This window comes from Mesocricetus auratus, unplaced genomic scaffold (genome assembly GCF_017639785.1).
Source record: "Mesocricetus auratus isolate SY011 unplaced genomic scaffold, BCM_Maur_2.0 Super-Scaffold_100027, whole genome shotgun sequence".
NCBI lineage: Eukaryota > Metazoa > Chordata > Mammalia > Rodentia > Cricetidae > Mesocricetus > Mesocricetus auratus.
In genome coordinates this window covers 22,827,024-22,854,034 of record NW_024429208.1, presented here as the reverse complement: position 1 = coordinate 22,854,034, position 27,011 = coordinate 22,827,024, and the positions used below count along the sequence as shown (strand labels likewise).

General features: G+C 42.9%; 1 protein-coding gene across 1 annotated transcript in view; it reads left to right on the top strand.

The window, feature by feature from the left end:
- The first annotated feature begins 236 nt into the window (after positions 1-236).
- Positions 237-27,011, top strand: part of Ppa1 (inorganic pyrophosphatase 1) — a 28,836-nt gene continuing 2,061 nt past the window's right edge. The window contains exons 1-9 of the mRNA XM_040732200.1: positions 237-422; positions 3,135-3,193; positions 12,364-12,417; positions 14,381-14,500; positions 16,157-16,243; positions 17,657-17,783; positions 20,982-21,109; positions 21,846-21,931; positions 26,047-26,116. Of these exons, the coding sequence (XP_040588134.1) occupies positions 359-422; positions 3,135-3,193; positions 12,364-12,417; positions 14,381-14,500; positions 16,157-16,243; positions 17,657-17,783; positions 20,982-21,109; positions 21,846-21,931; positions 26,047-26,116 (795 nt within the window). The 5' untranslated portion in view covers positions 237-358. The remainder of the gene's footprint in view (positions 423-3,134; positions 3,194-12,363; positions 12,418-14,380; positions 14,501-16,156; positions 16,244-17,656; positions 17,784-20,981; positions 21,110-21,845; positions 21,932-26,046; positions 26,117-27,011) is intronic.

Sequence of the window (27,011 nt, the reverse complement as noted above, 5' to 3'; positions counted from 1 at the left end):
GCGGGGTGTGCGTCTGGAGGGCAATTTGCGTTCTAGCCCTGTGGAGCCACCAACCGGCTGACAGTTTCAACAGGGCAGCGGGCGCCGGCCACGTGGCCCAGGCTGCGAGCCAGGGGCGGTCCTGGGGGCGGGGCGTGTGGAGGCGCGCCGGGCAGAGTGCGCCTGCGCATGAGGGCGGGGCGAGGGCGGGGCGGGGGCGGGACGTAGACCGAGCCCAGCCCATTAAAGGCACGGCGCGGACGACCAGCTGGTGGGCCCTCGGTGCGCAGGCGCGGACTTTCTCCCCTTCTCCGGCTGCTCTGTGTCGGGGCTGCGTGGTTGTGTGGCTGTGCAGAGGTGACGGCGGGTCTCGGACATCATGAGTGGCTTCAGCAGCGAGGAGCGCGCTGCGCCCTTCACCCTCGAGTACCGCGTCTTCCTAAGTGAGTGGAGGCTGCTCGCGGGCCGGCAGCCCATTCATTCCAGCCCGATCTCTGAGAGCAAGCGGACGGGCGCGTCTCCTTCCCACCGGCGAGCGGGCGGCGGGGCTGGCGAGGGCAGACATCCCAGTGCCCACCGCGATCGCTCCCTCCACACATTCGAACTGGGGCCACGTGGGAAAGGAAACCATTGAGTCATCCCTAAGAAGGTGCCGGGAGGTGACAACAGTCACCGTAAGAGGATTGTCCTCAGAGCAACGCGGGAGGGAGGGCGGCGATTTCCTCAAGACCTTCATTTGATCCCGAGGGGGATCGAGCCCTCCCCGGTATTCTAGAGATGGGAAACTGAGGCCCAGGTCTTGCCGGCTCGGTCCTTGATGAGCTGCGCTCCTGCCTCGTGGGCTGCGAGCCTTCTCTAAGCACTGATGGCTGGGAGTGCTCCCTAGGAAACTGAAAGCTTTTCCTCCCCAGGCAGACTGGTGACGTGCCACCGAGGAGCAGGAGGGAGAGCAGCCAGGTTCTTAACCCTGGTGCTGGGACCCGAGTCCCGACCTTCTAGTTATCCCCTGCGCTGCACTCAGAAAGGTGGAGCGCCTTCCAGGTCGTGCTATCTTCTGCCTTGTTGGTGATGGAAGCTTCCTATCTGGGGTTTCTCTTTAGCTCAACCCCCAGCTTCTAGGTATACATTTGTGGTGCTAAGGAAAGTCTTCCATATTGTAACTTTATGTTATTCGGGAGGGATGGACGGGTTATCGAGGTCTGAGTGGATGGAGGACAGGGCAGTAAACACTGGTTTGGAGCGAAAGGGACCGTGAATTCCTAAGCTTATACATCTAATGAAGGGGAAATCCGGGAAGGGTGGGCCTCATTTTAATTAATTACAGAGTTAAACAATAAGGGAAGTATTATGTAGGAACTTTGGTCTGGAAATAGTGTTAGCCCCAGACCTTATCAGTACACCTTAGAGTGACCCTTTGGGCGGATCGCTATATGTGCAGAACAAATACCTGTTTTTAACTTAGATAATGTATTGGCTGAGATTATTTGGTTGTTAGTGGAGACCAAAGCCACTCCTTGACTTTGGACTAGGCCAAAGTTTATTAAAGGGACTGTCTGGAACGTAAGAAATGCTAATAATTTAGAATCACTATGTAATTTAACCAATTCTGGTTCTTTGCGTTTTTTAAAAATGATAAGTTATGTGAACGGTGATGGCACACACCTAATCCCAGCACTGGGGAGGCAGAGGCATTTGGAACTCTGAGTTTGAGGCCAGCCTGGTCTTCAGAGTGAGTTCCAGGACAGTCCTGGTTGTCACACAGAGAAACCCTGTCTTGAAAAGCCAAAAAAAACAAACAAACAAACAAAAAAAACCCAAAAAGTTTCTTAGCATTTTTCCCCCTCTTTCTTGGGGATGGTGGTGGGGTAGGACCTCAGGGTTTTCCTGGTCAGCTCAGCCTGGCTTCAACTTTGACATCCTCCTGTTTCAACCTTCCAACTACTAGAAAATAGGCCCTGGGCACCACACCTGACAGCTGGCATCCATTCCTAATATAAATAATTTTTCTTTTGGGGAGGTAACTTGATTGCAAGGTTCTCAGTGTGAACCGTATGAGTGATAGATGTGAAAAGTTAGATGTGCTTGGTGATAGATTGTAGAGTCACAACTAATGGAAAGAATCCTGGAGATATCAGATGGGCAGGGTCTTATGTAGCCCAAGCTACATATGTAGCCAAAGGATGACCTTGAATTCCTGACCCTCCTGTCCCAGTCCCTCAAAAGCTCACATCAGGCATGGGCCACCATCTTGGACTAAAATTACTTTCCAGATAATGATAGTTCTAGAATGTAGAAATTGCTTGTGAAGATGTCATTGAGACTAGATCATTCTTAAGGAAAGTCATAACGTTGAAGCAGGTCTGAAGTGTCACTTAAAACAGCATGAATTTCTAAGTATGTTAGTTGGCCTCTTTCCTGCAGGTATTTCACCAAAATTCTATAAGCAGTTAATTGTAGTAATATGTAATATATTATTATTAATATAATATATAAATGATATATATTTTGTATAGTAAGCCCTTCAAGGCTGGGGTTGGGAGGAATATAATTAGATCCTTGCGCTCATAATAGGAGCTACACCCTGTATAAGCAGAAAGAGCACATAAGATGAAAACCTGGTCCTGGAGAGGGATTGGAGAATGTAAAATATGCACTTGCTGTTTGTTTTTAAACAAGATCTCTCTCTTTCCCTCTCTCTCCACTCCTCTTCCCCCTCTCTTTCTGGCTGGTATAGAATTGATATTTAGACCAAGTTGGCTTTAAACTCACAGAGCTCCTTCTGTCTCCTGGGTGCTGGGTTTTTTGTTTTTTTGTTTTTGCTTTTTGGTATTTTTGAGACAGGGTCTCATGTAGCCTAGCCTAGGTTGGCTACAGTCTTAATATGTGAACAGGCACAACCCTGAAGTCTCAATCTTCCCAGTTTCTGGGTTTATAGGCACAACACTACCAGGCTCAGCTGCAAAGTGGTTTCCTCTTTTTCCACTCCAGTGTGAGGACTGAACTGAAGGACTTGCTCACATTAGGCAGTTGTTTTACCACTGAGGCTATGTTGTTTTTTGTTCTGTTCTGGTTTTATAGTGTAGGAATAAAATCTTAGTGTTAAAAAGTCATTTGGAAATATAACCACTCAACAGCTTTTCTTATTTGTTTTTCAGAAAATGAGAAAGGACAGTATATTTCTCCATTTCATGATATCCCGATTTATGCAGAAAAGGTAAGAATCCATGTCATTTGAATATGCTCTCTTTTTTCTCCCTCCCTCCCTCCCCTCCCTTCCTTCTTTCCTTCCTCCCTCCTTCCCTCCCTCCCTCTCTTCCTTCCTTCCTCCCCTCTTTCCTTCCTCCCTCCCTCCCTTCCTTCCTTCTTTCCTCCCTCCCTCCCTCCCTCTCTCCCTCCCTCTTTCTTCTATCCTCCCCCTCTTTACATATCCTTGGATGTCCTGGAACTCACTATGCAGACTAAGCTGTCCTTGAACTCAGAGATCTACCTGCTTCTGCCATCTTGAGTGCTAGTATTAAACTCATGTGCTACCTCATTCAACCAATATGGGCTCTCAAATTAGCTCCCTAGTTGTACATAATGAATTTACTGACATCTCAATAAACACTTGAAATTTCTCATTTGTCATACAAAAGTTCGATGAGTAAATAAGAAGTCATACTAAACCATATTATTAGATTGAAGAAGCAGCTAGAAGTTGGGGAAGGAATAGAAGCAGAATTTTTTAAGATGCCTGTCTGTGTGTGTGGTGATGAGGCTCACATTGATATGTGTGTTTGGAACTGAAGCCTTCCTGCTATATTAAGGGTTTTAAATACACCAAGCAGCACAGATGTTTATTAAACAGTGAAAATAAACTCAGTGAGTACAAGAAAACTTAGTTCTTTTAGTAGGTTAGTGAATTTGCAAACAGTGTTAGGTAAGGTATACACAGATCTCTGAAAAGATATGTGTGTTCTTTTTTTGTTTTTTGTTTTTTTTTGGTTTTACGAGACAGAGTTTCTCTGTATTGTTTTGGAGGCTGTCGGTCCAGCCTGGCCTCGAACTCACAGAGATCCGCCTGCCTCTGCCTCCCGAGTGCTGGGATTAAAGGCGTGCGCCACCACTGCCCGGCTTGATATGTGTGTTCTTGTACACACCAGTGAACTGCAGAAATCTGACTTTAGCACAGATTGGTAGGTATGCTACAAATTAGTAAGAATATTTACTTTCCTAGGAAAAAGGAAAAAGATCTATGGCTTTATATAAATATTTACTGCCCTTGGTAGTACATTGCCAGTTACTTTTTTCAATAACTAGACATCACACTTAAGGCTTCATACCTGCTGGGAAAAGTATTTATTGCTTGACTTTATTCCCAGTCTATGTTTTCAGTTTTGGCTGGGCATAATCTCAGTGTGATACAGGAGGATTGCCTCTAGTTCTAGACCAACCAGGGTCAATTGAAGACAGACAAACAAACATACAAACAAAAAGCCAGCTTAGGTTTTTATTTTTATATTGCAGCAGAAGTTTTTACTGTATAGGAACTTGACACATGGGAGCTCTGATTGTTTTCACATGGGTCAGCCTTTCCTTTAGGAGGTATTGTTTGCATTAAAGACAAAGCTTTTTAAGTTGTAAAAGTTGCACTTACTGTTGAGATTAATCTTATTTGTTTTTTGGGGGGCAGCGGAGTGTGGGTGTGTGTGTGTGTGTGATGCAGGAAGTTGGTTCTCCTACCATGTAGACTTTGGGAATCAAACCCAGGTCACCAGACTTGACAACATGCGCCTTTACCCACTGATACATAATCCATGTGTACCCCATAGCACATGTAGAGTAATATTGCCAGGGTAAAGTCTTACCTCGTGTTCAAAGCATCACTGTTCTCTTCGGTAGAAATAAGCCTGTAGAGCTGCTGAGATGGGTCGAGAACACTTCCCCTGGAGGAAGGTAACCGACTTCTGTACATATATCTATGCTTGTGCACATACACATACATATATATACACGTATACACACAATAACTTTTTAAAGTTAAGAGAGGAATAGATGTATACATTGAGTTATACTTCTACTAGGAAGTGTGCTAACACTGGCAAGAAATCCGGTTTGTAGGTAGCTTCAGAGGAACTGGTCTGACCTATCCCTACTCCCTCACCCCCCATCCCCCCCCAGGCAGTGGAGCAAACAAAGCCAATTATGTACTGCAGTTACAGGAGTCTAATTGGATGTCTTCCCTATGGGAGCCTCACAGTAGTATTTACTCAGGTTCTCTGATTTGTTCCTTATGATTTCCTGAAAGTTGACATGAATTGCTGAGTCTCCCCTTCAACTGTCTTGTTTGTGTGGCTTGGATTATCTATGTATGGTCTGGTAGTATGCATGCCATACTGTAACATGCTTTACAATGATACCTCAGGCCCCTCTGAGTTCTGAAGGCGTAGGAGATGGAGTATGGGTTGACCGATGGTACATTCATTGCGCATGGTGTGCTGAGGAGAGAAGTATCTTGATCCAGAGCTGGTTTCCCATTTCACAAGTTCACAGTGCTATAGCCACGGGTCACCATAGTTGTGGCTCCTGCTCTGATAGCAGTTTCAGGACACTGCAAAATAGGAAATGGAGATGAAGTTTTACATCCTGCAAAACACCATTTCTTAGAGATTGTGTTGTGTCTGTGATGGAATTACTTAGGAATCTTTTTCATAAGACACATTCCCCTGTGAGAACTGGATTTCAGCAGTGCTCAGACTAGAAGGGCCTTCTAGTTTCTCTTTGCCACTCAAGAAGCCGGAACAGGTTCGTTTGTTTTTAAGGAAGTTATTTAATTGCAATACAAATAAGGGTGTGGATGACAGATGTTATTTTGGATTACAACAAAAAAAGCAACCTGACCTAATACAGAAGAGTGTAATTTTAATGTGGCAGTCAGAAAACAACTTGGTGGAGTCAGTTCTCTCCTTCCATCTTGTATGGGTTCCAGGGATCCAACTCAGGTTGCTAACTTGTGCAGCAAGAGCCCTCACCTCAGGCATCTCCCTGCCTCTCCCTGACCCCTGAATTCTAGTGTAAGTGTACGTGAGTAGTTTTGGGTTGTGAGGGTGTGCTTCTAACAAGTGACAATATGCTTTTAATGACTCCACTCTGCAGAAAAATGTCCGAGGATTTAGAGCTTTTAGTCCACGTCAGACCTTTCAGTCCTGATAATACTGGGATTGCTTTTGCTTTAGCTAACAAAGCCAGCAGGATCAGGAAATTCTTGTAAATCAGGTGTGCTGCTGGATTCTGTCCAAACATAGTGGGCAGTAAAGAGGATGGCAGGGACTTTACTGGATTTTGTTTTGTTTTGTTAATTGCAGAAATGTTCTTTGTGTTGGAGTCTATTTAGGGTTTAAATTTAAAAGTGTAGTTATCACTGAGAATATCTTCTATGACAGCATTAGAGATAACAGAAAACAAACTCAGAACAATGGAAAACTCAACCTGGCATAAACAATATGGAACACTGAGTAGATAAGATCAGTTTGGTTCTGGTTTTGGTTTTGGTTTTGGATTGTATCTCCTCTTGTTACTGAGAGTTGAACCTAGGCTGTTACACTGTGATGGGCACATGCTCTACCACTAAGCTGTATCCCTAGCCTTCTTTTTATCTTGTGAAGTTAGCATAGCTCATTCTCTATCCCAGGCAAGCTTTGATCTCACCATCTTTCTCTCAGCCTCCTGAGTAGCTAGGATTAGAGGCAATTTGATCAGGCCCATTCTATACAATGAAAGTTGACCTCAAACTACTGATAGCCCTGGCTCAAGTCCCTGAGTTTCCATTTACTCCCACTAGGATTATAGGCATACACTACCATACCCAGCCAAGATCCACACCTTAAAATGCTCAGCTATCATGACTTGATACTATAATTTTGGAAATTTGATGTTTTTTAGTGCTGGGTCTTCAGTGTTCATGTTAAACACTAGTAGTGACTATACTTCTGTTTTCCAGGCTCCTGAGGGCACAAATAAATATGAAACTATCTCTTTTTTTCCCTTGGGGTGGGGAAGTCAAATTTTAATTAGATAGACTGATGTTTAAATGCATAGTCATTGCAAATTATAGGCAGGTTTGACAACTGAAAACACAAACTCTTGCTTGGTTTGTACAGAAGAGAAGATAAAAGGTATGATTAGAATATCCTAGCAAATTTCAATCATACTGTAGTATTTCTGAAGAGGAAACAGGGCCTTGGTCTTAGTTCACATGGCAGATTAAGTTGTTTTTTTTTTTTTTTTTGCATAGGTGCCTATGACCACTGTATTTCTGACTACAGGAGTGAGTGTGACCAGCCTTTTGGAAGGTTTAATCACAGGACAAAGGCACTCCATTTCAACATCCCTAAACTGAACACTCAGATTTCAGAGCAGTTTCAATTGCTGGATTAGATGTGCTCACTCAGTAAATCCTGCAGAAGTATATCAAACCCTAAGAACCTCTGAAATCTGAAACATTTATGGTCCCAACCATCTTTATGATCGTTTATCTAAGTGTGTATGTGTGGAATGTCCCTGCCACAGAGCAGGTGTACAGATCAGAGGATAGTTTGTAGAATCATTTTATTTTACCACGGAGGTTCCAAGAATTGAAATCAAGTTGTCATACTTGCTGGAAAGCACCCTTATCCCATGAGCCATCTCATCAGCCCTGCTCCAAACATTTGCCTAAAGGGACATTCGACTTGTACTACCAGAAATTTGTGTGCGTGTTAGTTTTTGTTTGTTTGTTTTGTGTGTGTGTGTGTGTGTGTGTGTGTTTCAACTCTAATAGGTTAACTCTTGACTCTTAACAATGTGTTGAGAAGTAGTCTTTTGGTTGGTATATATCACATTTTCTTTGGTTGAATTATATATTTTTTTAAGGAAACACGTCTATTTAGTACTCCACAAAAATAGCAGCAGGCATGGCAGTCAAGAACAACAAGAGCTCTAAGTTACAACACAATAGTGTCAGCTTTGTCCATCATATTTTTCTCAACAAAATAATTCAGAAATTTTACTTTTTAATTTAAGTTTTTGATGAGCATGGGTGTTTGCTTGCATGTATGTCTGTGTACCATGTGTGCCTGGTGCCTGCCCGGAGGCTACAAGATCCCGCAGGACTGGAGTTACCAATGGCTATAGCCATCCTGCGGGTACGAGGAATCTAACCTAGGTCCTTTGGAAGAGCAGCCCATCTCTCCAGTCTTGTATTTACTTTTAACTACTTCGACAATATATTTCTGTAACTTTTTTTTATTGTTGTTTTTCAAGGCAGGGTTTCTCTAGCTTTGGAGCCTGTCCTGGTACTCACACTGTAGACCAGGCAAACTCACAGAGATTCACCTGTCTCTGCCTAGTGCTGGGGTTAAAGACCTATGCCACCACCGCCTGGTTTCCTATAACATAATCCCCCCCCCCGGGTTTCTCTGTGGCTTTGGAGGCTATCCTGGAACTCGCTTGGTAGTCCAGGCTGGTCTCAAACTCACAGAGATCCGCCTGCCTCTGCCTCCCGAGTGCTGGGATTAAAGGCGTGTGCCACCACCGCCCGGCTCCTATAACATAATCTTAAGAGACTAAAGATTAAGGGTTAAAATCCCTTGTCTCAGTGAGCAGTAAGGGAAACTCTTGACAAGAGATGGTGAAGCCTGATACCTGTGTGAGAGCGCCATCATGAGGCTGAGTGTGGTATCGCATTTCTATAATCCCAGCAGTTAGGAGGCTGAGGTTGAGTTTAAAGCCCGCTGGGACTACGTGGCAAAACCTTGTCTCAAGTCCAGACAGAGTGTGGTTATTGGGCAGGAGCATTTCCTTATATATACAAGGTGAGCTCTTCTGATAGTTTTCGAACTCTGGAAGTGGGTGGGTGGGGCAGCATTTTGCTCATCTTTGAGGCGGGATCTCATGTAGTCCCTGCTGCCCTTGAATTTGCAATGCATCTGAGGATCACCTCAGCTGTCTCTGCTTCCTGGTTGCTGGGGCTACAGGTGTGCACCACGACACCTGGCAAGCCCACTACCAACTTCAATGTATCAATTGCCCTCCTTTTTGCTTCTGAAACCGGGTCTCATGTAGCCCAGGCTTGCTTCCAACCTCTGACCAAGGATAACCTGATCCTCCTGATCCTCCTTCCTTCATCTCCAAAGGTCAGCGATTATAGGCATGTGCCATTGAAAGACCTCGGCATCAAAGCGCCGGGCACTGAACCGAACCCTCTGCCCAAGAACCGGGGCCAGACCACTGGCTGCAAATGCAAGAGGTGATTTATTAGGTACACAGGCGCCTGTGGATGCTACTGCAACTCGGGTGCAGAGCATACCGGGCTTGCAGGGAGTACAATATTTATAGAGTTTTAATGGTTACATAAGTAACAGGCATTTCATTGGCTCATCTTGGGGGCAGGGGTAGTTCCCACGGACTAAGTTTCCTGGTATTACTTTATGAAAGACCCTGGCACGCTTCAGCAATTATTATCCGGGTCCCATGACTGCTCTGGTGACCACAGATCCTGTTTGACATCCTGCCAGCTGGGCCAGGCACCTGGTCTGGGTTTCTTTCATTAGGCAACGGCCTGGCCTTGCTTTTCTTGTTTTAGGGGGTCCTGGGTAGGGGTCTTTCACCATCATGTCTGGTTTATCCAGTGCCTGGGATGGAACCTGGGTTTTCATGTATGTTCAATAAGTTCTCCAGCAGCCCAGCTACATCCCAGCTTTTAAAGTTTGTTTAGCTTTTCTAAGAGTGTTTGCAGTAGGATTCTTTTGTTACCATTTTTCCTGAGGATTTCTTCTTCTTCTTCTTCTTCTTCTTCTTCTTCTTCTTCTTCTTCTTCTTCTTCTTCTTCTTCTTCTTCTTCTTCTTCTTCTTTCCTTTTTTGTGTTTAGAGTAGTAGTGTAATAATAGGCAACTTTACCGTCCGTGTGTGTTTGTCATTTGGTTCCACTAACGTGTTCAGCGTTGTTCTCAGCCTCCGGTTTGGGATTCAGCTCTAACTGATCATGCTCCACTTTGTTGCTCTGGTCATAGACTCACACTACACTGCCAGGCACTACTTTTTAATTTCCAGGAGTGAATTCTTTTTGTGGTTTTACTTTTTTTGTTGTTGTTGTTGGAGATAGGGGTTTTTTTTTTTCTTTTTTGGGTTTACGAGACAGGGTTTCTCTGTTTTGGAGGCTGTCAGTCCAGCCTGGCCTCGAACTCACAGAGATCCGCCTGCCTCTGTCTCCCGAGTGCTGGGATTAAAGGCGTGCGCCGGCAGAGATAGGGTTTTATGCAGCCCAGACTGACCTTGAACTTGATATGTAGCAGAGGCTGGTCTTCTGAAACTACTAGGTGCTGAGTTTACAGGCATTTGCCATGTCTAGGCATTGTATGCCATTCCTTGGGTGGTGGAGGATGGAAAAAGAAGAAAAATTAACAACCAACTTGAGTTTCTCATTTAATCTCTCATGCTGCAACAGCGCCACCTTGTGAACATTCTGGGTATTGCTGTTGGAAACAAATTTAGGGTTTTGTTTTTATTTCCTTCCTTTCCTTTTTGAAACTTGTCTTTTTGGTGGTCCAGGATAGCTTCAAACTCATGGTTCTCCTGTTCCTGCCTGCCTTGTGGTGGGGTTACAAATGTGTACCGCGCCTGTCTGAAAGATAAGCTTTTTATTAAAGAACAATTGCAGCTTGGTTCATGAGTGCCCTTGTAAAGGCTGTAAACTGAAATACTTCATTTAAAGTCCTTTTTTTTTTTAATAGAAATCACTGTTTAGACAACTTGATGTTCAGTTTCAGTTAAAAAAAACCCTTGTCAAATCCATACATGACTTGTGTGCCTTTTAAGCTGTTGGCATCTTGGGATTTCTGCTTGTGAATGTATCATTCACTGCAATGTATTACACAGTTTAAGCTGTAATTATACTAGAGCTCCCACCAGGTAAAATATCAAGGTGTGCTCCTGTCATTAATATCAAGCTTCTAGTTCTGCTGGAAGACCTTCAGTGTAGGGAGAAGCCTTTTCCTTGCCAGCTGCTTCGGTTTTCCCCCACCTGGGCTCTGTTGGGTTGTAGTGCCCAAATAACACACAAGACACTGTATTAATTATGAAGCTGTTGGCCTTGCATGTTTCTTACTGGCTAGCTCTGACTTAAGTATTTAACCCATCTAAGTATTTCTCTTACCGGACGACATCTTACTTCTCTGGCAGGCTACATGATGACTCCCTGTGTTTCTCCTACCCAGAGTCCTCCTGGACTCCTAGTCCCACCTATCTTGCTTCCCTATTGGCCAACAGTGCTTTATTGACATATACACAGGACTTTCCCATCACTTCAGGAAGCAGCCAAATTTGGAGAATCGTGTCAGCAATCCGACTGATTAGTGCTGACACTGAAACTGAGGCCACCAGGTACCGGGCTGGATCATGTTTGTCTTACAGAGCTGCTCTGAAAGAGGGGCTTCCACACCCCCTGGGTAGTTAGAGGACACTGCAGGGAACAGCAGCAGCCTTTGGAGGTGACTTTCCTGAAGACAGCCTTTTCCAGAGGCAGAAATAAAGATTGATTTTCATTATTTTAATTGTGTATGGGGGGTATGTGCCCATGAATGCAAGTGCCCCCAGAGGTCAGATTGCCCTGGGCCTACAGGTAGTTGCGGACCACCTGATGTGGGCGCTAGGAGCTGAACTCAGGTCCTCAGGAAGGGCAGTATCTGCTCTTAACCACTGTGCCATCTCTCCAGCCAGAGAGAAATACTCATGTTTGTTTAAAAACTATCCCCTCCAGGCTGGAGAGATGGCTCAGCGGTTAAGAGCACTGATTGCTCTTCCAAAGGAGCCGGGTTCAATTCCCAGCAACTACATGGTGGCTCACAACCACCTTGAATGGAATCTTGTGCCCTCCGCTGGCATGCAGGCAAAAGGCTGTATACATGATAAATACATAAAATATTAAAAGAAAAGAAAAGAAAAGAAAAGAAAAACTATCCTCTCCTTTCAGGGAAGGTTCTTTTGAGAAACTCACAAATGCTTTATTATGAAAAAATGTAAAACATAAGAAAGTTCAGAGAATCATATACAGTAAATGACCATGCACCTGCCACCTTGATTCTACTATAATGTGTTCCTGTCTTCATCTACACACACACACACACACACACACACACACACACACACACACACACACACACACGTCTCTGTCTTTCTCCTGCATTTCGTTCATACACACACACACACACACACACACACACACACACACACCTCTGTCTTTCTCCTACATTTCGTTGAAATTTCAATTGTCAGAATTAGCTCTGAAAGAACTAGAGCGTGGACACACCGCGAGAACAAATGATGAGAACAAATGAGCTCTGCTTCTCTCACCGTCTCTGTCTTTCCAGGATGTGTTCCACATGGTGGTTGAGGTTCCACGCTGGTCAAATGCCAAGATGGAGGTAAGGGAGATCAGCACACTTGGTGTATTAGTTATTTTTATAAGATTGATTTTATTTAGTTTGTGTGTGTGTGTGTGTGTGTGTGTCTGTGAGTGTGCCAAGTTGTGTGTTGAGGTATCTGCACAGGCCAGAAAAGGGTGTAGCATCTACTGCAACCCAAGTTATAGACAGTTGTGAGCTGCCCAAATGGGTGTTGGAACCGAACTGGGTTCTTCTCCAAGAACAGTAAGCTCTTAGTGCTGAGCCGTCTGTCCCGCCCCCAGCTTATTAGTTTTTGTATAGCCAAACTGATTTGCTTAAAGATGAGAACTATCCAGACTTCTGGCTTCCTATGTCTTGTCTAAACCTATATATATGCCCCTGACTGCTTCCCCAGGCCACTGCTTCTGATGGCCCCAAAGCCAGTGTTAGTGTTCGCTTTTCCTTTTCTTTTTGTTTCGTTTCGTTTTCGTTTTTGTTTTGTTTTGTTTTTCAAGACAGGGTTTCTCTGTGGCTTTTGAGCCTGTCCTGGAACTAACTCTTATAGACCAGGCTGTTCTCCAACTCACAGAGATCCACCTGCCTTTGCCTCCCGAGTGCTGGGATTAAAGGCGTGCGACCCCACTGCCGAATCTCAGTTTTCCTTTTCTTTTCGTTTCCTTTCTTTTCTTCTTGTGATAAGCTGTCACTTTGTAACCCAAGCTGGTCTTGACTCTTTTTCATCCTCTTGCCTAGCCTCCCAAATGCTGGTATCTCAGGCATGTGTGGCCGTAGACAGCTGTCTCTCCTTGTCCCCTAGCCTACCTGGACTCCTTTAGCATCTCAGCCAGAAAGAGCTTGCTGGACTTTTGTTGAATTTTGTTTGTTTCTTTCTATTTTCCAAGACAGGGCTTCTCTGTGTAACAGCCCTGATTGTCCTGGAACTTACTCTAAACCAGGCTGGCCTCGAACTCACAGAGATTCTCCTGCCTTTGCCTCCCTAGTGCTGTGATTCAAAGGTGGGCCCCACTACTACCCAGCTGAATTTTGTTTCTGATGGCAAATGACATAGCTGCCATTCCTTATTGATACTCACCTTGTGTCACTTGGATTTTTGTTGTTGTTTGATACAGGGTATCTCTCTGTGGTCTTAGCTGTTTTAGAACTCACTATTAGACCAGGCTAGCCTCCAACATCAGGATCTGCCTACCTCTGTCCCCTAGTGCTGGGATTAATTAATTAAAGACCTTCACCACTATTCCTTGCTACCTTAGATTACGGGGGTTTTTTTGTTTTTTTGTTTTTTTAAACAGTAACCACACTTGCAAACTTTCAGATGTTTGAATAATAGGAAAGAATACCAAAGTTGGATATTTATTTTGTACTTTTCCTAAAAGTCTTGTTTATTTTGTTACTTTATTTGGCTTTTTTGTTTGTTTGTTTGTTTTTTTGTTGTTTTTTGAGACAGGGTTTCTCTGTATGGCTTTGTAGACCAGGCTGGCCTGGAACTCACAGAGATCCACCTGCCTCTGCTTCCCGAGTGCTGGGACCAAAGGCGTGCACCACCATTGCATTTATTTGTTTTTAATAATTTAAAAACTTTAGCTTGCATGTGTGTGTAGGTACTTATATGCCACTGCACACCTGTGGAGGACAGAGGACAATGTGTAGGCGTGGTCCTGGGGATGAAATTCCGGTAGTCAGGCTCGGTGGCAAGAGTCTTTACCTGCTGAGCCATCTTGCCAGCACAGAACTTTTTCTCTATAATGCTGGTGTTTATTCCCATATTACTTCTTCCTTTCTGGAACCAGTAATGTTCCTTTGCTTTTCTTGAGTGTTGTTATACACAAGTAAACTCTGTAAGAGTTTATTAGTTTATTAGTTCACTAATCAACATGTTAGGGATGATTCAAGTCCTTAAGGTGGAATTTGGGGACATACATACCATTGTTTCCTCAGATCCTTATTCAGGTAGTATTTCACAACCGTCTGACATTTATTTCAGATTGCTACAAAGGACCCTTTAAATCCAATTAAGCAAGACGTGAAGAAAGGAAAGCTCCGTTATGTTGCGAATCTGTTCCCTTATAAAGGATACATCTGGAACTATGGTGCCATCCCTCAGGTATGCCTCCAAGAGTTTGCTGAAAATGAACTTTTTTAAAGAATTTTAATCTTTATTTATTTATTTTGAAGATTTCATTATTCATTTATTATGTATGCAGTGTTATGTCTGCATGTATGTCTGCAGGTCAAAAGAGGGCAACAGATCTCATTACAGATGGCTGTGAGCCACCATGTGGTTGCTGGGAATTGAACTCAGGACCTCTGGAAGAGCAGTCAGTGTTCTTAACCTCTGAGCCATCTCTCCAGCCTGAAAATGAACATTTTTAGCTCAGTAAAAATTAACTTGCTTGTGTGTGTGTGTGTGTGTGTGTGTGTGTGTTTAAGACAGAGTATCTTTGTGTAGCCCTGGCTGTCCTGGAACTTTTCTCCATAGACCAGGCTGACCATGAACTCACAGAGATCCACCTGCCTCTGCCTCCCATTGCTGGGATTAAAGGTGTGAGCCACCGCCACCACACAGAGAAACACTGTCTCAAAAAACCAAAAAAAAAAAAAAAAAAAAAAAAAAAAAGACTTGTATCTATTATTAGTAAGGACATATGTTTGATCCAGTGACACTTGTTCAATTTATTGTTTCCTGTGGGTAATGGTTTATTCATCCTTAGGCGGAATTATTAAGTGGAAACATTGTGAAACTCCATAAGTTATTAAGATATAGGTCAAACTCATCTAGTTTGTTGAGTAATCACAAAGTCATTTGTCTGCCCCAATTACAGCAATTTATTTTGCTCTTCAATTGATTTGGTATTTAGCTTTGAAGTGTGACCCCTGTGGGGAAACAGTGCTGAAGAGCTTCTTTCCAGGGGCTGACTTTTGCCTTCCTAGTGTCGGAAGCAGTCTGCCTTTATCCCCTTTCACTTTGATCTTCTTCCTGCCACTGAATAGGGAAGCAAATCCAAGTCACGAATGTATTCTGCTTAGGAATAAAAGACAGCTCATTTTCCACCGCACACCTGACAGTACACCATCGGTTCTTTGTGAGATGCTCTGCTGTGCCTCTGGCCACAATTTAGCCAAGAAAGAGCACCGGCAATTTAGGCTTTTCAGCCTTGGCTCCCAGCCAGCAGCGATGCTTTCAACATCAGAGGGTATCATTTCCATTTCAGGCTTACTGCCTCTTCATCTGTGTTGTAGAAATTTATTATGAAGAGAATCCAGCTTATAGCAGATAGATGAAGTGCCTAGAACAGTCAATCAACGTATTTTTCTGTTTTCAGTGCCCCGGCTCAAATCCAGGGCTTTGTGCATGCTAGGCAAGTGTTTCCCACAGAATTACATGCCCCCGACCCTTAGTGTTTTTGTTTTGGGGTTTTTTGAGATGCTATCTCACTATGTAGCCTTGGCTAGCCTGGAACTCATAGAGATCTTCGTGCCCCTGGCTCCTAGGTTCAAAGGCGTGTATTGACACACCCAGCTTCATTCTCTGTTTTGAAGCTTAGATTTAGTTTAGCATTATATGCATAATAGCTCCAGTATTTAATTAGAATTCTTCTGTATAGTTAAAGTTCTCATGGAACTTGTAAACATTTTAAAAACAGCCGAAGTTTATATTTTCACATTAAGATTCATGCACTGTTACTAGTTAGTGTCAAGCAATTCTGCTTGGTTGGCAATGACTGTCTGAATGCATGCTTTAACCCTCACTTTGTTTTAGACATGGGAAGACCCAGGACACAGTGACAAACACACTGGCTGTTGTGGTGACAACGACCCAATTGACGTTTGTGAAATTGGAAGCAAGGTAGTGAAATCAATTTTTTTTCTGTGATATTAAAATTAAATTAACAAATCATACCAAAGTTTATACTTGGAAATTGTTGTGAATAAAATATGAGCATTAGTGAAATAGGCCTTGCTCAAGGATTTGGGATGATCAGTGACTGACTCCAGCTAAATAACCCTCCATGCTACAGGGACTGGTAGGGAGTCTTCTGTTCAGTGGGTTGCTATTCTAAAATTCAAGTTCTCAAGCTCAGCAGAGCAGTTAACAACCCAAAACCAATATGTTAGGTTTTTCATTTCTGTCTTTGTTTTATTGTTGTTCTGGGGATTAAACTCAGAGCCTCAGCAAGTGAAAAATTTAAAGACGTATGACTGGCTCAATTCAGTGACTTCTATAAAAGATAAAGCATATTAAAGTGTGTGTCTAAAACAAATTATATAGGCCTTATTTAGCACAATCAAAGATGGTGTAAAAATTAAGTGCGGCCAGTTTCCATAACCTACATAGCAGCTCACAATTGTCTATAACTTAGTTCTAGTGGAACTGACACACTCTTCTGGCCTCTGCAGACACGAGGCACACTCGTAGTGTATATACATACATGCAGGCAAAACACACCATAAAAGTAAGTATACAGAGCAGAGTGTATACAGAGCAGAGTGTATACAGAGCAGAGTGTAGTGGTGCATGCCTTTAATCTCAGCACTTGGGAGGCAGAAGCAGGCAGATCTCTTGAGTTTGAGACCATAGTGAATTCCCAGACAGCCGGGACTGTAGAGAGAAGTTGTCTCAAATAAACAAAAAAGAGCACAGGTCCTATATATCATCCTGTTTTCAACCTAAATGGGACTATTAAAGTATTTATTTGCCTGGCTTTTAAAACTTCAAGAGCTAGGCATGAGGACACACATCTGTGATTCCAGCACCTGGAAGACTGAAGCAGGGTAATTGATTGCAAGTTTGAAATCAGCTTGGGATAGCAAATTCTTAGCTATCCTGAACTACACAGGGAAGCTGTGTCTCAAAAACATGGTGCTGGTGAGATGACTCAATGGGTGAAGGTGCTTGCTATGGAAGCCTGTTGACCTGAGTTTGGTCTCCACAACCCATGAAAAAAATGGAAGGAGAGAATCAACGCTACAAAGTTTCCTCTGTCCCCCACATGCAATGGCATGTGTATTACTCCCTGCCTCCATCATATGTAAATAATAAAATTTTTTGAGACAGGATCTCACTGTATAGTCCTGGCTGACTGGCCTTCTGCCTACTGAGTGCTAGGATTAAAGATGATTGACATCATGGTTGGCAATAAGAGGTTTCTTTTCCTTCTTTAAGACAATTAAAAATTGACATCTTTCTTCCTTATTATCACCAAAGAAACCTCCAAATTTCATCCTGTAGTGTTTTGTTTTGACTCTGGTTATTTCGCAGGTGTGTTCAAGAGGTGAAATAATCAGGGTGAAAGTTCTGGGCATATTGGCTATGATTGATGAAGGCGAAACCGACTGGAAAGTCATCGCCATTAACATGGACGACCCAGATGCAGCCAATTATAATGGTAAGGAAATCTGAAAAGTATATGTCAGGCTTTCTTTTTTGGGGGTGGGAGGAAGGTTTCCAAGACAGGGTTTCTCTGTATTGTTTTGGAGGTTGTCCTGGAACTCACTCTGTAGACCAGGCTGACTTTGAACTCACAGAGATCCGCCTGCCTCTGCCTCCCGAGTGCTGGGATTAAAGGCATGTGTCACCAATGCCTGGCTATGTCAGGCTTTCTAATCATTTTGTTATTATTATTGTTGAGACGGGGTCTTTCTATGTATCCTTTGCTGTCCTGGAACTCAATATGTAGACCCTACATAGAGATCCGATTGCCCCTGCCCCCCACCTGCTGGGTAAAAGGTGTGCTGGGATTAAAGTACCACCACACTTGTGATAATGGAATTGCAAACTTGTGCCTTCAAGTTGTTAGATGGGAGGAGTGACACATTCAAACATTGACACTGGTTTTTCTACTACAGAACTGTTGGAGTTTAGCACTCCATCAATGTGGGTTTTATTTTCATTTCTTCAATGTTTGAGATATTCACATAAACGTTGCCATTTTGAAGCATGTAGTTTGATGGGTCTCGGGGGCATGGGGGGCATTTGTGCTTTTGAAAGCCAGAGGTCAACTTTGGGTGTCATTCTTTAGGACCTCTTGTTTTTTGAGATAGTGTCTCTCCTGTTTCAGAGATAGAGCTTGCTAATTAGGCTAGGGAGACTGGCCAGCAAGTTCCAATGGTCTGCCTATCTCCACTTTTGCTGTGCTCTTTTTACTAAGAGTTGGGAATAGAACTCAAGTCTTCATATTCGTCAAGCTCTTTATCTACGAAGTCATCTCAGCATCTGTTTTTTTTTTGTTTTTTGAAAGAGTCTCAACCACATTAGCTTTAACTCTCTTTACCTGCCTGTCTTTGAAGGTAATTTTGTCAGGGTCTGTCTGCCTATGTCTGATATTAAAATGTAGGCAACTTCCAGATATGTTGCCATACTCCTGTAGTTAGAATCTGGGAGGCAGAGACAGGAGGGCCAAGAGTTCAGGGTCCTTTGTAACTATAGAGAATAGTCAAGCTGAGATCACAGTGAGCTATATAAATGAAAACAGATGTCATTTTACACCACCCTCCCTCATACACCACCCCCCACACCTCCTGTAAAGGGTGTTATATGTATTTCTAGTCAGGCCAACAGAATATTGTCCACCCAGGTGCTAGGATTATAGGTGTGGATTAGGATCCACACATTTGGTCAGTCAAGGGGACTTGGAAGACCCTCTCAGTGATATCACCCCCTGATACCCAAATCTGGGGTTCTTATAACGTTTAAGTGAGAAAGAAGTCAAGGCTCCTTGGAGAAATGGTTGATTCCAAGTCTGGGCCAGGGAATGAAAAAGGTAAACCTGGACCAACCAGTGGAACCAGTTATGACATGCTTTTAAAAGGCAGTGAATGAGGTATCCATCAAAGAATTCTGGGTTGTAACCCAGAATAGATAACTAACCATGAAACCACATAAATAAATAGACAAATTAGCAACTGAGGAAGATAAAGGAATCTCTAGTGTAAATTCCAAGTAGTTTATGCAGCTGTGGCACTCTATAAGTCCCTCTCTCATTGTAGGTTATGCGTGCTAAGAGTGCACTATGGGAGGAATCACTTTACATCAGAGAAATAACTCCTCAGCCAGTGGTTAATAGAGAAGGTCTTCTTGAGCGTGGACCCTTGAAATGATGTACTTTGTACTTTGGTGTGCCTGTGATCTCATAGACTGCTGGGAGGACAGTAGTCTTTGAAGTGCAATGATAAAAAGTTTAACTGTCTGTTAGGCTCTGTGTTTGAACGTGGTACGGTGAGTATATTTAGGCCATTTGTTAGCCATCCGGTATGCAGTTGATGTGTTGGTCAGGGTCTGTGCCCACACACGCTTGGTGGCATGCCCTGGCCACGGCTTGTAAAGCTGAACCACTGTTTCAGCACTGGTTTGCTCTGACTGGTGCCCAGCAATGGAGCTATAGACTCCTGAAAATTCCCTGGCTCATCAGTGCCATAGCGTAAGCTATGCGCTGTTTTCACTGCATGTCACCTGAAGGCAGTGTGTGTCTCTCTGCTTGTCCCCATGCATCCCCTCCTTGTGCTGTTCCTGAGTGTGCTGTCTTTGATAACAAACCTGTAAAATAATGTGGGACTGGAGAGCTGGCTCAGCAGTTAAGAGCACTTGCTGCTCTTGCAGAGGACCTAGGCTAGGTATCCAACATCCACATTGTGACGCACAATCACCTCTAACTCCAGTTCTAAGGAATCTGATGTCACAGGCACCAAGCATGAATGCTAGCACAACAGTCACATGAAATAAAATGAATAGAGTTTTACCAGCTGTACCACAGAGGGTGCGTTTTGATCGCCTACTTTCTGAATGCTGAGATAATAGGTGTCCTTCTCTACATCAGTCCATGCCATCTAAGGATGGAACCCAGGACCTCATTTATTATGCAGGCAAGCACTCTACCACCCCCGCTACATCCTAGTCCTGAGTGTAATTTCCCAGTTCACAAGCTTTCCAGACTTTGTTGACACAGGGTCTCACTATGGGGCTCTGGCTCGCCTGGAACTTGATATGTAGACCAGGCTGATCTTTTGGTTTTTCTCTGTATTGTTTTGGAGGCTGTCCTGGAACTCACTCTGTAGACCAGGCTGGCCTCAAACTCACAGAGATCCGCTTGCCTCTGCCTCCTGAGTGCTGGGATTAAAGGCATGTGCGGCCACTTGCAGCTAACTTATTTTGATTTTTCGAGATAGGGTTTCTCTGTGTAGCCTGGCTGTAATCAATTAGAATTTAGTAATCCGTAAGTACGAGTAGAGTCTACTTTTCTTGTCTTTTGGTGTGTTGGGGTATGAGCCTCTGACTTACAGCCTCAACTTGCCTGTTTTAGTATTCCATACCCTCCTTACAGCAATATGCTACCTGCCAAACTGGTTTGATTATATAACCCTACTCATCTCTCTTGGATCTATAGCAGTTAGTCATGCTTGATCCTCTCCGGTTCTTAATGTCAAAGCTATTCAAAGACACTGGATGATTTTCTTTTCTCAACTCTCATGTTATCTTGGGATTCTTCATAACCTTCCCATGTCTCTCTCAATGTAAACATTTGATATTGTTGTTGAATGCCTAAATAATTACTTAAGCATTATGCAATGTGTTTATTTTCTCCCCTTAGATATTTCTGATGTCGAACGGCTGAAACCTGGCTACTTGGAAGCTACTGTTGACTGGTTTAGAAGGTATAAGGTTCCTGATGGAAAACCAGAAAATGAGTTTGCATTCAATGCAGAATTTAAAGGCAAGGTAATGTATCTTTCAATACTGTACCTTTAGAGCATTTATATTGAGATTTACAGTTAAAATATGTTGCTCCCATGCAGATGGAAGTTTCTGCCCCACCCCGTCCTACAGTCATTCAGTTCCAAACAAACATGCAGAGGTTTATATTAATTATAAACTGTTTGGCCGATGACTGGCTAGCTCTCTCTTAATTATTAACTCATTTTTATTAATCTGTGTATCTCCTCGTGGTCTTGGCTTACCAGAGGTGTCTGGATCCCTTGCTTCTTCAGCAGTACACGGTGCCTCCTTTACTCCACCACCTACTACCTTTCTCTATCCCTGCTTGGATTTCCTGCCTGGCTAAATCCTGCCTGTCCATTGGCCAAAACAGCTTTATTCATCAACCAATAAGAGAAACATAATCACAGCATACAGAAGGACATCCCCCATCATTCCTATCCAAAGATTCATGAAAGAAGGGGGAGAGGGATATACTTCTGTGGTAGAGTGATTGTCTAGTATGCATAAGACCCTGAGCTGGACCCCTAGTAACCCCCCCCCATTACTCATATAAGACAGTTCTAAAGATGTAAGATAGTCTTGGCTTCTTATTTATGTAAGTATTCCCTTCCTTTGTAAACAAATTTTTCTTTTGTTAAGTCACTTCCTGATTCAAAAGAGATAGTATCAATTTTGAGAAAATGCGATGGGGAAAGACCTCCTTTTTACTGTCCTAATGCCTGTTTTCAAATTACAGGATTTTGCGATTGACATTATTAAAAGCACTCATGATTATTGGAAAGCATTAGTGACTAAGAAAACAGATGGGAAAGGAATCAGCTGGTAAGTATTAACTCTTTTTCTATGCCTTTAACACACAGTAGGCCAGCATACACCAAACATTTTAGAGATTGTAATGTTGCCAATGGTCAGGGTCTAGATAGGTGTTTCCAGAATACCTCCTAATCAAAGAACTAAAATAATGATATACACAGATTTGCAACAGTAGCAAAGTCTTTTCAAAGTGGAGCTTTGATCAGAAAGGGATACTCTGTCTTGATAGATTAGGTCATATATTTTCTTTTCCTATTGGACAAGTCCCTTCTCATAATCAAATGCAGGCCTAATTATGCATAGTCATAAGATGCTAAATAGGGGGTTCTCTCTAAAAGGTTATTAGAGGATACAGTTTTGCCTTCCTACCCATATACCCAAAACCAGTTCAGATCAAGTTGCTTTTCCATTCTTAATACAAGATACATTGGGAATATATTTGAACGCAGATTGTCCCTATTTAATGCTTGTTAGGGGTAGAGAAAATTAGATTATAGTTAGGTCCTTTGTTCAGAGGGATATGTACAGTGCTTAAACATAAAGTAGCCAGGTTGCCAATACATTATTAGATAGGGGTGGTGTACATAACCCAAATGAAGGAGAGTCCCAAGTATACTAAATTATTTCCATACTTACCTGCCTTAACATGATACTACTCTTACATTTACTTAGAAAAAAAAAAAAAACTAGGTCCAGTTAGATAATTCAGTGAGATAAAGTATTTGCTGCTCAAGCCCTGAGAACTCCACAAAATTTTCCTCTGGCCTCCATATGTGTGCCATAGCATGTGCATTTCCACATATGCACATATCACACACACACAATAATAAATTTAAAAATTAAAAAAAATGCTGGGTGTGGTAATACTTTATTCCCAGCACTCAGAGGCAAAGACAGGTAGATCTCTATGAGTTCGAAGTATTGGTCTATATAGCGAGTTCCAGACCATCCAACAAATAAATAAATAAATAATAATGGAAAAAATGGTTTCTATTCAAGTTAATGAATCAGCAACTTAAAACCTCCCATAAGCTCCTTTCTAAGTGGGTTAGAGGGGAGGGATCCGGGTTTCGGGGCATTTGATGCTCTTCAAGTTTGGTTCCCAGGACCTCAGATGGCTCCACAACTGTCTAACTCAGTTCCAGGGGAGTTATCTCTGGCCTCCTCGGGTACCTGCAATCACATGCATATACCTACATGCTAACCCATACACCTGCACATAACTGAAAATAATGAAAAACCTTGTCTAAACAAATACAGACTAGATTCATAAGAGGGACAATAAGGTCAGAGCTTGGGAGCCTGGGTGAGTGCCTGTGCTGGCATTCTCTGATAGGGATGTGGTACAGCTGTGGGCTGAGATGATGTGGAGTCCGGTAGCTTCCCTTCAGCTTTCCTGGAGCACCATCAGCACTGCTTCAGAGTTCCAGAGAAGCAAAAGCTGTCTCAGGAGCAAACTGCAACCCATATGTCTGAGGTTGAGGTGGCTGCTATCCTCTCCCATGGTTTTACCGTTGGTGGGACAGCATAGACCATATATCAGTGGCTGTGGCTTCATTTCCTAGGAAGCAGGATTGGCTTCTTTCCAGTCATGTTTCATTCAGCTCTCTGCGGATTTGTAATCTGATGAGTACCAGAGCTCTTTGAGGATCTTTTTTTTTTTTTTTTTGGTTTTACGAGACAGGGTTTCTCTGTATTGTTTTGGAGGCTGTCGGTCCAGCCTGGCCTCGAACTCACAGAGATCCACCTGCCTCTGCCTCCCGAGTGCTGGGATTAAAGCCGTGCACCACCACAGCCCGGCGGGGATCAATATTTTTGATTTGTACTAACTGCCACGAGAAAGCAGTCTTTGCTATTCCAGTATCTCCCTTGCTCCCTGATTTACTCCCACTTGTACTAATAGTTAATGTTAATTGATTAATTAACATTTGCCAAGCATGAAACAGATAGAGGAACTTAACCAAACTCACTCCAGAATAAGTGTTGGTATCTTATCTTAAATACCTGTCAGACCCTAATACTGAAAGAAAAAAACAAAATAACAAAACAAAACCAAAGTGTGGCCCTCATGATAGCTAGCTCACCAGGTAAAGGCACTTACTGCAAGCTTGAGTTCCATAAATTGTCCTCTACCCTGGTGCGTGTATGCATGTACACATACACATACACAAAATAAATGTTTGCTTGTTGTTTATTTATTTGTTTGGTTTTTCAAGGCAGCCCTCCCTAGCTGTCCTCAATGTCAGAGATCTTGCCTCTTCCTCCTGAGTGCTAGGATTAAAGTTGTATGCCATTTTCTGGGTGGTAGTGACTCACACCTTTAATCCTAGCATTCAGGAGGCAGAGGGAGGCAGAGGCAGGTGGATCTCTGTGAGTTCGAGACCAGCCTGGTCTACAAGAGCTAGTTCCAGGACAGGCTCCAAAGCCACAGAGAAACCCTGTCTCGAGAAAAGAAAAGGTTGTATGCCACTCCCGCCCTGCTGAAGATATATAGTCTTAATTATAATTGAAAATTAGCTCTGAGACTGAGATGTAACTCAGTTGATACAGTGCTTGCCTGGTATGCACAAAACCCTAGATTCCACCCCGTTGCTGCACAAGGTAGGTATGCTAGCTGGTGCCTGTAATCCCAGTAATCAGAAGTTTCTCTAAGGTCGTCCTTAGCTTTAGAGCCAATTTGAGGCCAACATGTACTACAGGAGACCCCTGTCTCAGAAAATAATAAAATACAATTTTAAAAGAGTGGGGAATTAGCATTAGTTGAATGCTTTCCTAATACATTTGAGATCCCAGCAGTAAGCCCGCTACTGGTGGTGGTGATGGTGGTGGTGGTGGCGGCGGCGGTGCCGCACACCTTTAATCCCAGCACTCGGAGGCAGAGGCAGTCAGATCTCTGTGAGTTCCAGACCAGCCTGCTTTACAAAACAATTTCTAGGACAGCCAGAGTCATTACACAGAGAAACCCTGTCTTGAAAAACAACAACAGCCCCTCCCAAAAAAACCCTCCACTGCATAAAAATAAAGTTTTTTTGTAGGGTTTTTGTTTTGTCTTATCAGTCCTTTATGTGTGTGCAAAATATTCTTTAAACATTAGGATTATATTATGCTTTTTAATATTAAAACTACATCCTAAGCATTCACCCATTAGATTGTATAAGATTCCATAACCATCTAATCCATTTTGTGAATAAGCAGTTTTGGTTTTTGAGACAGGGTTTATCTGTAGCCTTGACTGTGCTCAAACTGGAGATCTGCTTGCCTCTGCCTCTGGAGTGATGGGATTTAAGGCATGTATTTTTTTCTTTGTTTTGTTTTGTTTTTCAAGACAGGGTTTCTCTATAGGTTTGGAAACTGTCCTAGAACTTTCTTTGAAGACTAGGCTGGCCTCGAACTTGTAGAGATCTGCCTGCCTCTGCCTCTCAAGTGCTGGGATTAAAGGCATGTGCCACCACCACCCAGCTAGCATGTATTTTTTCTTATCAGGAGTATGTATATTTTACATGTTTTACCAACATTGATGGGAGCAGGGTTTCTTTTGTTTTTTCTGTTTCTTAGCTTCATTTTATTTTTCAGAATTGGGGAAGATACATTTCAGAATTTATTTTGCATTTCTCAGCTATTTTAGTGAGTACTGGGCATTGGTGGTGCATGCCTTTAATTCCAGCACTCGGAAGGCTGAGGGAGGTGGATCTCTGTTAGTTTGAGGCCAACCTGGTCTAAAGACTGAGTTCTAGGACAGTCTCCAAAACAATACAGAGAAACCCTGTCTCGAAAAACCAAAAAAAAACAAACAAACAAACAAACAAAAAAAACAAAACAAACAAACAAAAAAAAACACGTGTACCTTGACCAAATAAATAATTAGAATGTAGGCAAGAAAGCTTTCAATTAAACCAAATTTAAATGCTATCTGGTCTAGGCATGATGATACTTGCCTTTAATCCCAGTATTCTCTGAGGTCCAAGGCTAGCCAGGGCTACATTATGAGACATTGTTACACCTCTCCCCCCCCCCCCCCCAAAGAAAGCCATCTGATCTACTATCATCAACTTAGGTTTTTTTAAAATGTATAAGAAGACCATATTGTTCTTTTCTCTTCTGATTATGTTCATTTCATTCAATAGCATGAATACCACAGTGTCGGAGAGCCCCTTCAAATGTGATCCTGATGCTGCCAAAGCCATTGTGGATGCTGTATGTAATGTTTAATGTTTGCTTTTGAAAGATGCCTGGGTGGCTGAAAGATAGGGTGCTCCATGGGAAGAAACACTAGTTGTAACAAGTGTTTGAATGTCTTTTGTGTGCATGTTACTGTGTAACATCTTGAGGATCAGAACATAGACAAATAGACACTTGAGGGGAAAGCTGAAGGGTGGTCCAGATCAACCCTAAGTTGTACAGATACAAAGTAGGTAACTTGTAAAAACCAAAGCTATTGCTGAATATATTTAGTAGCCTAGGAACCCATCACCTGTCAACCATCTTCCACAGGAGACCAAATAGGAAGTTAGTTGACTTGTTTAAGGCAAGACCAAGGTAGTTAGGTACACTTCAGGAATAAGTGCAGGAATGATGTATGGTACAGAACTTTCTCACAAGAAGTACAGTCCAGGAGAGCAGCACCTGGCTTTTATAGGATTTTTTTGTTCTTTTTATTTGTTTTTTGAGACAGAGTCTCCCTGTATAGTTCTAGTTGGCCTTGAAGTCATAGAGGTCTGCCTGCCTCTACTTAATGAGTGCTGGGATTAATGGTGTGCATGTGCCACTACACCTGGCTTTTATACTGTTACTAATAATCTGATTTGGCTTGGCAGTGGTGGTATATGCCTTTAATCCCAGTACTCAGGAGGCAGAGGAGGCATATTGCTGAGTCTGAGGCCAGCCTGGTCTGCACAGAGTTCAGAACAGCCAGACTGTTTCACAGAGAAACCCTCTCTTGAAAAACCAAAAAGAAAAAAAATCTAATTTGAATTTAGCAAAAGACTGAACTAGATCATTTAAAAAATTATTTTCATTTCTGGGACTGACAAGATGGCTCAGTAGTCAAGACCACTTGCTGCTTTTGCAGAAGACCTAAGTTCTGTTCCTA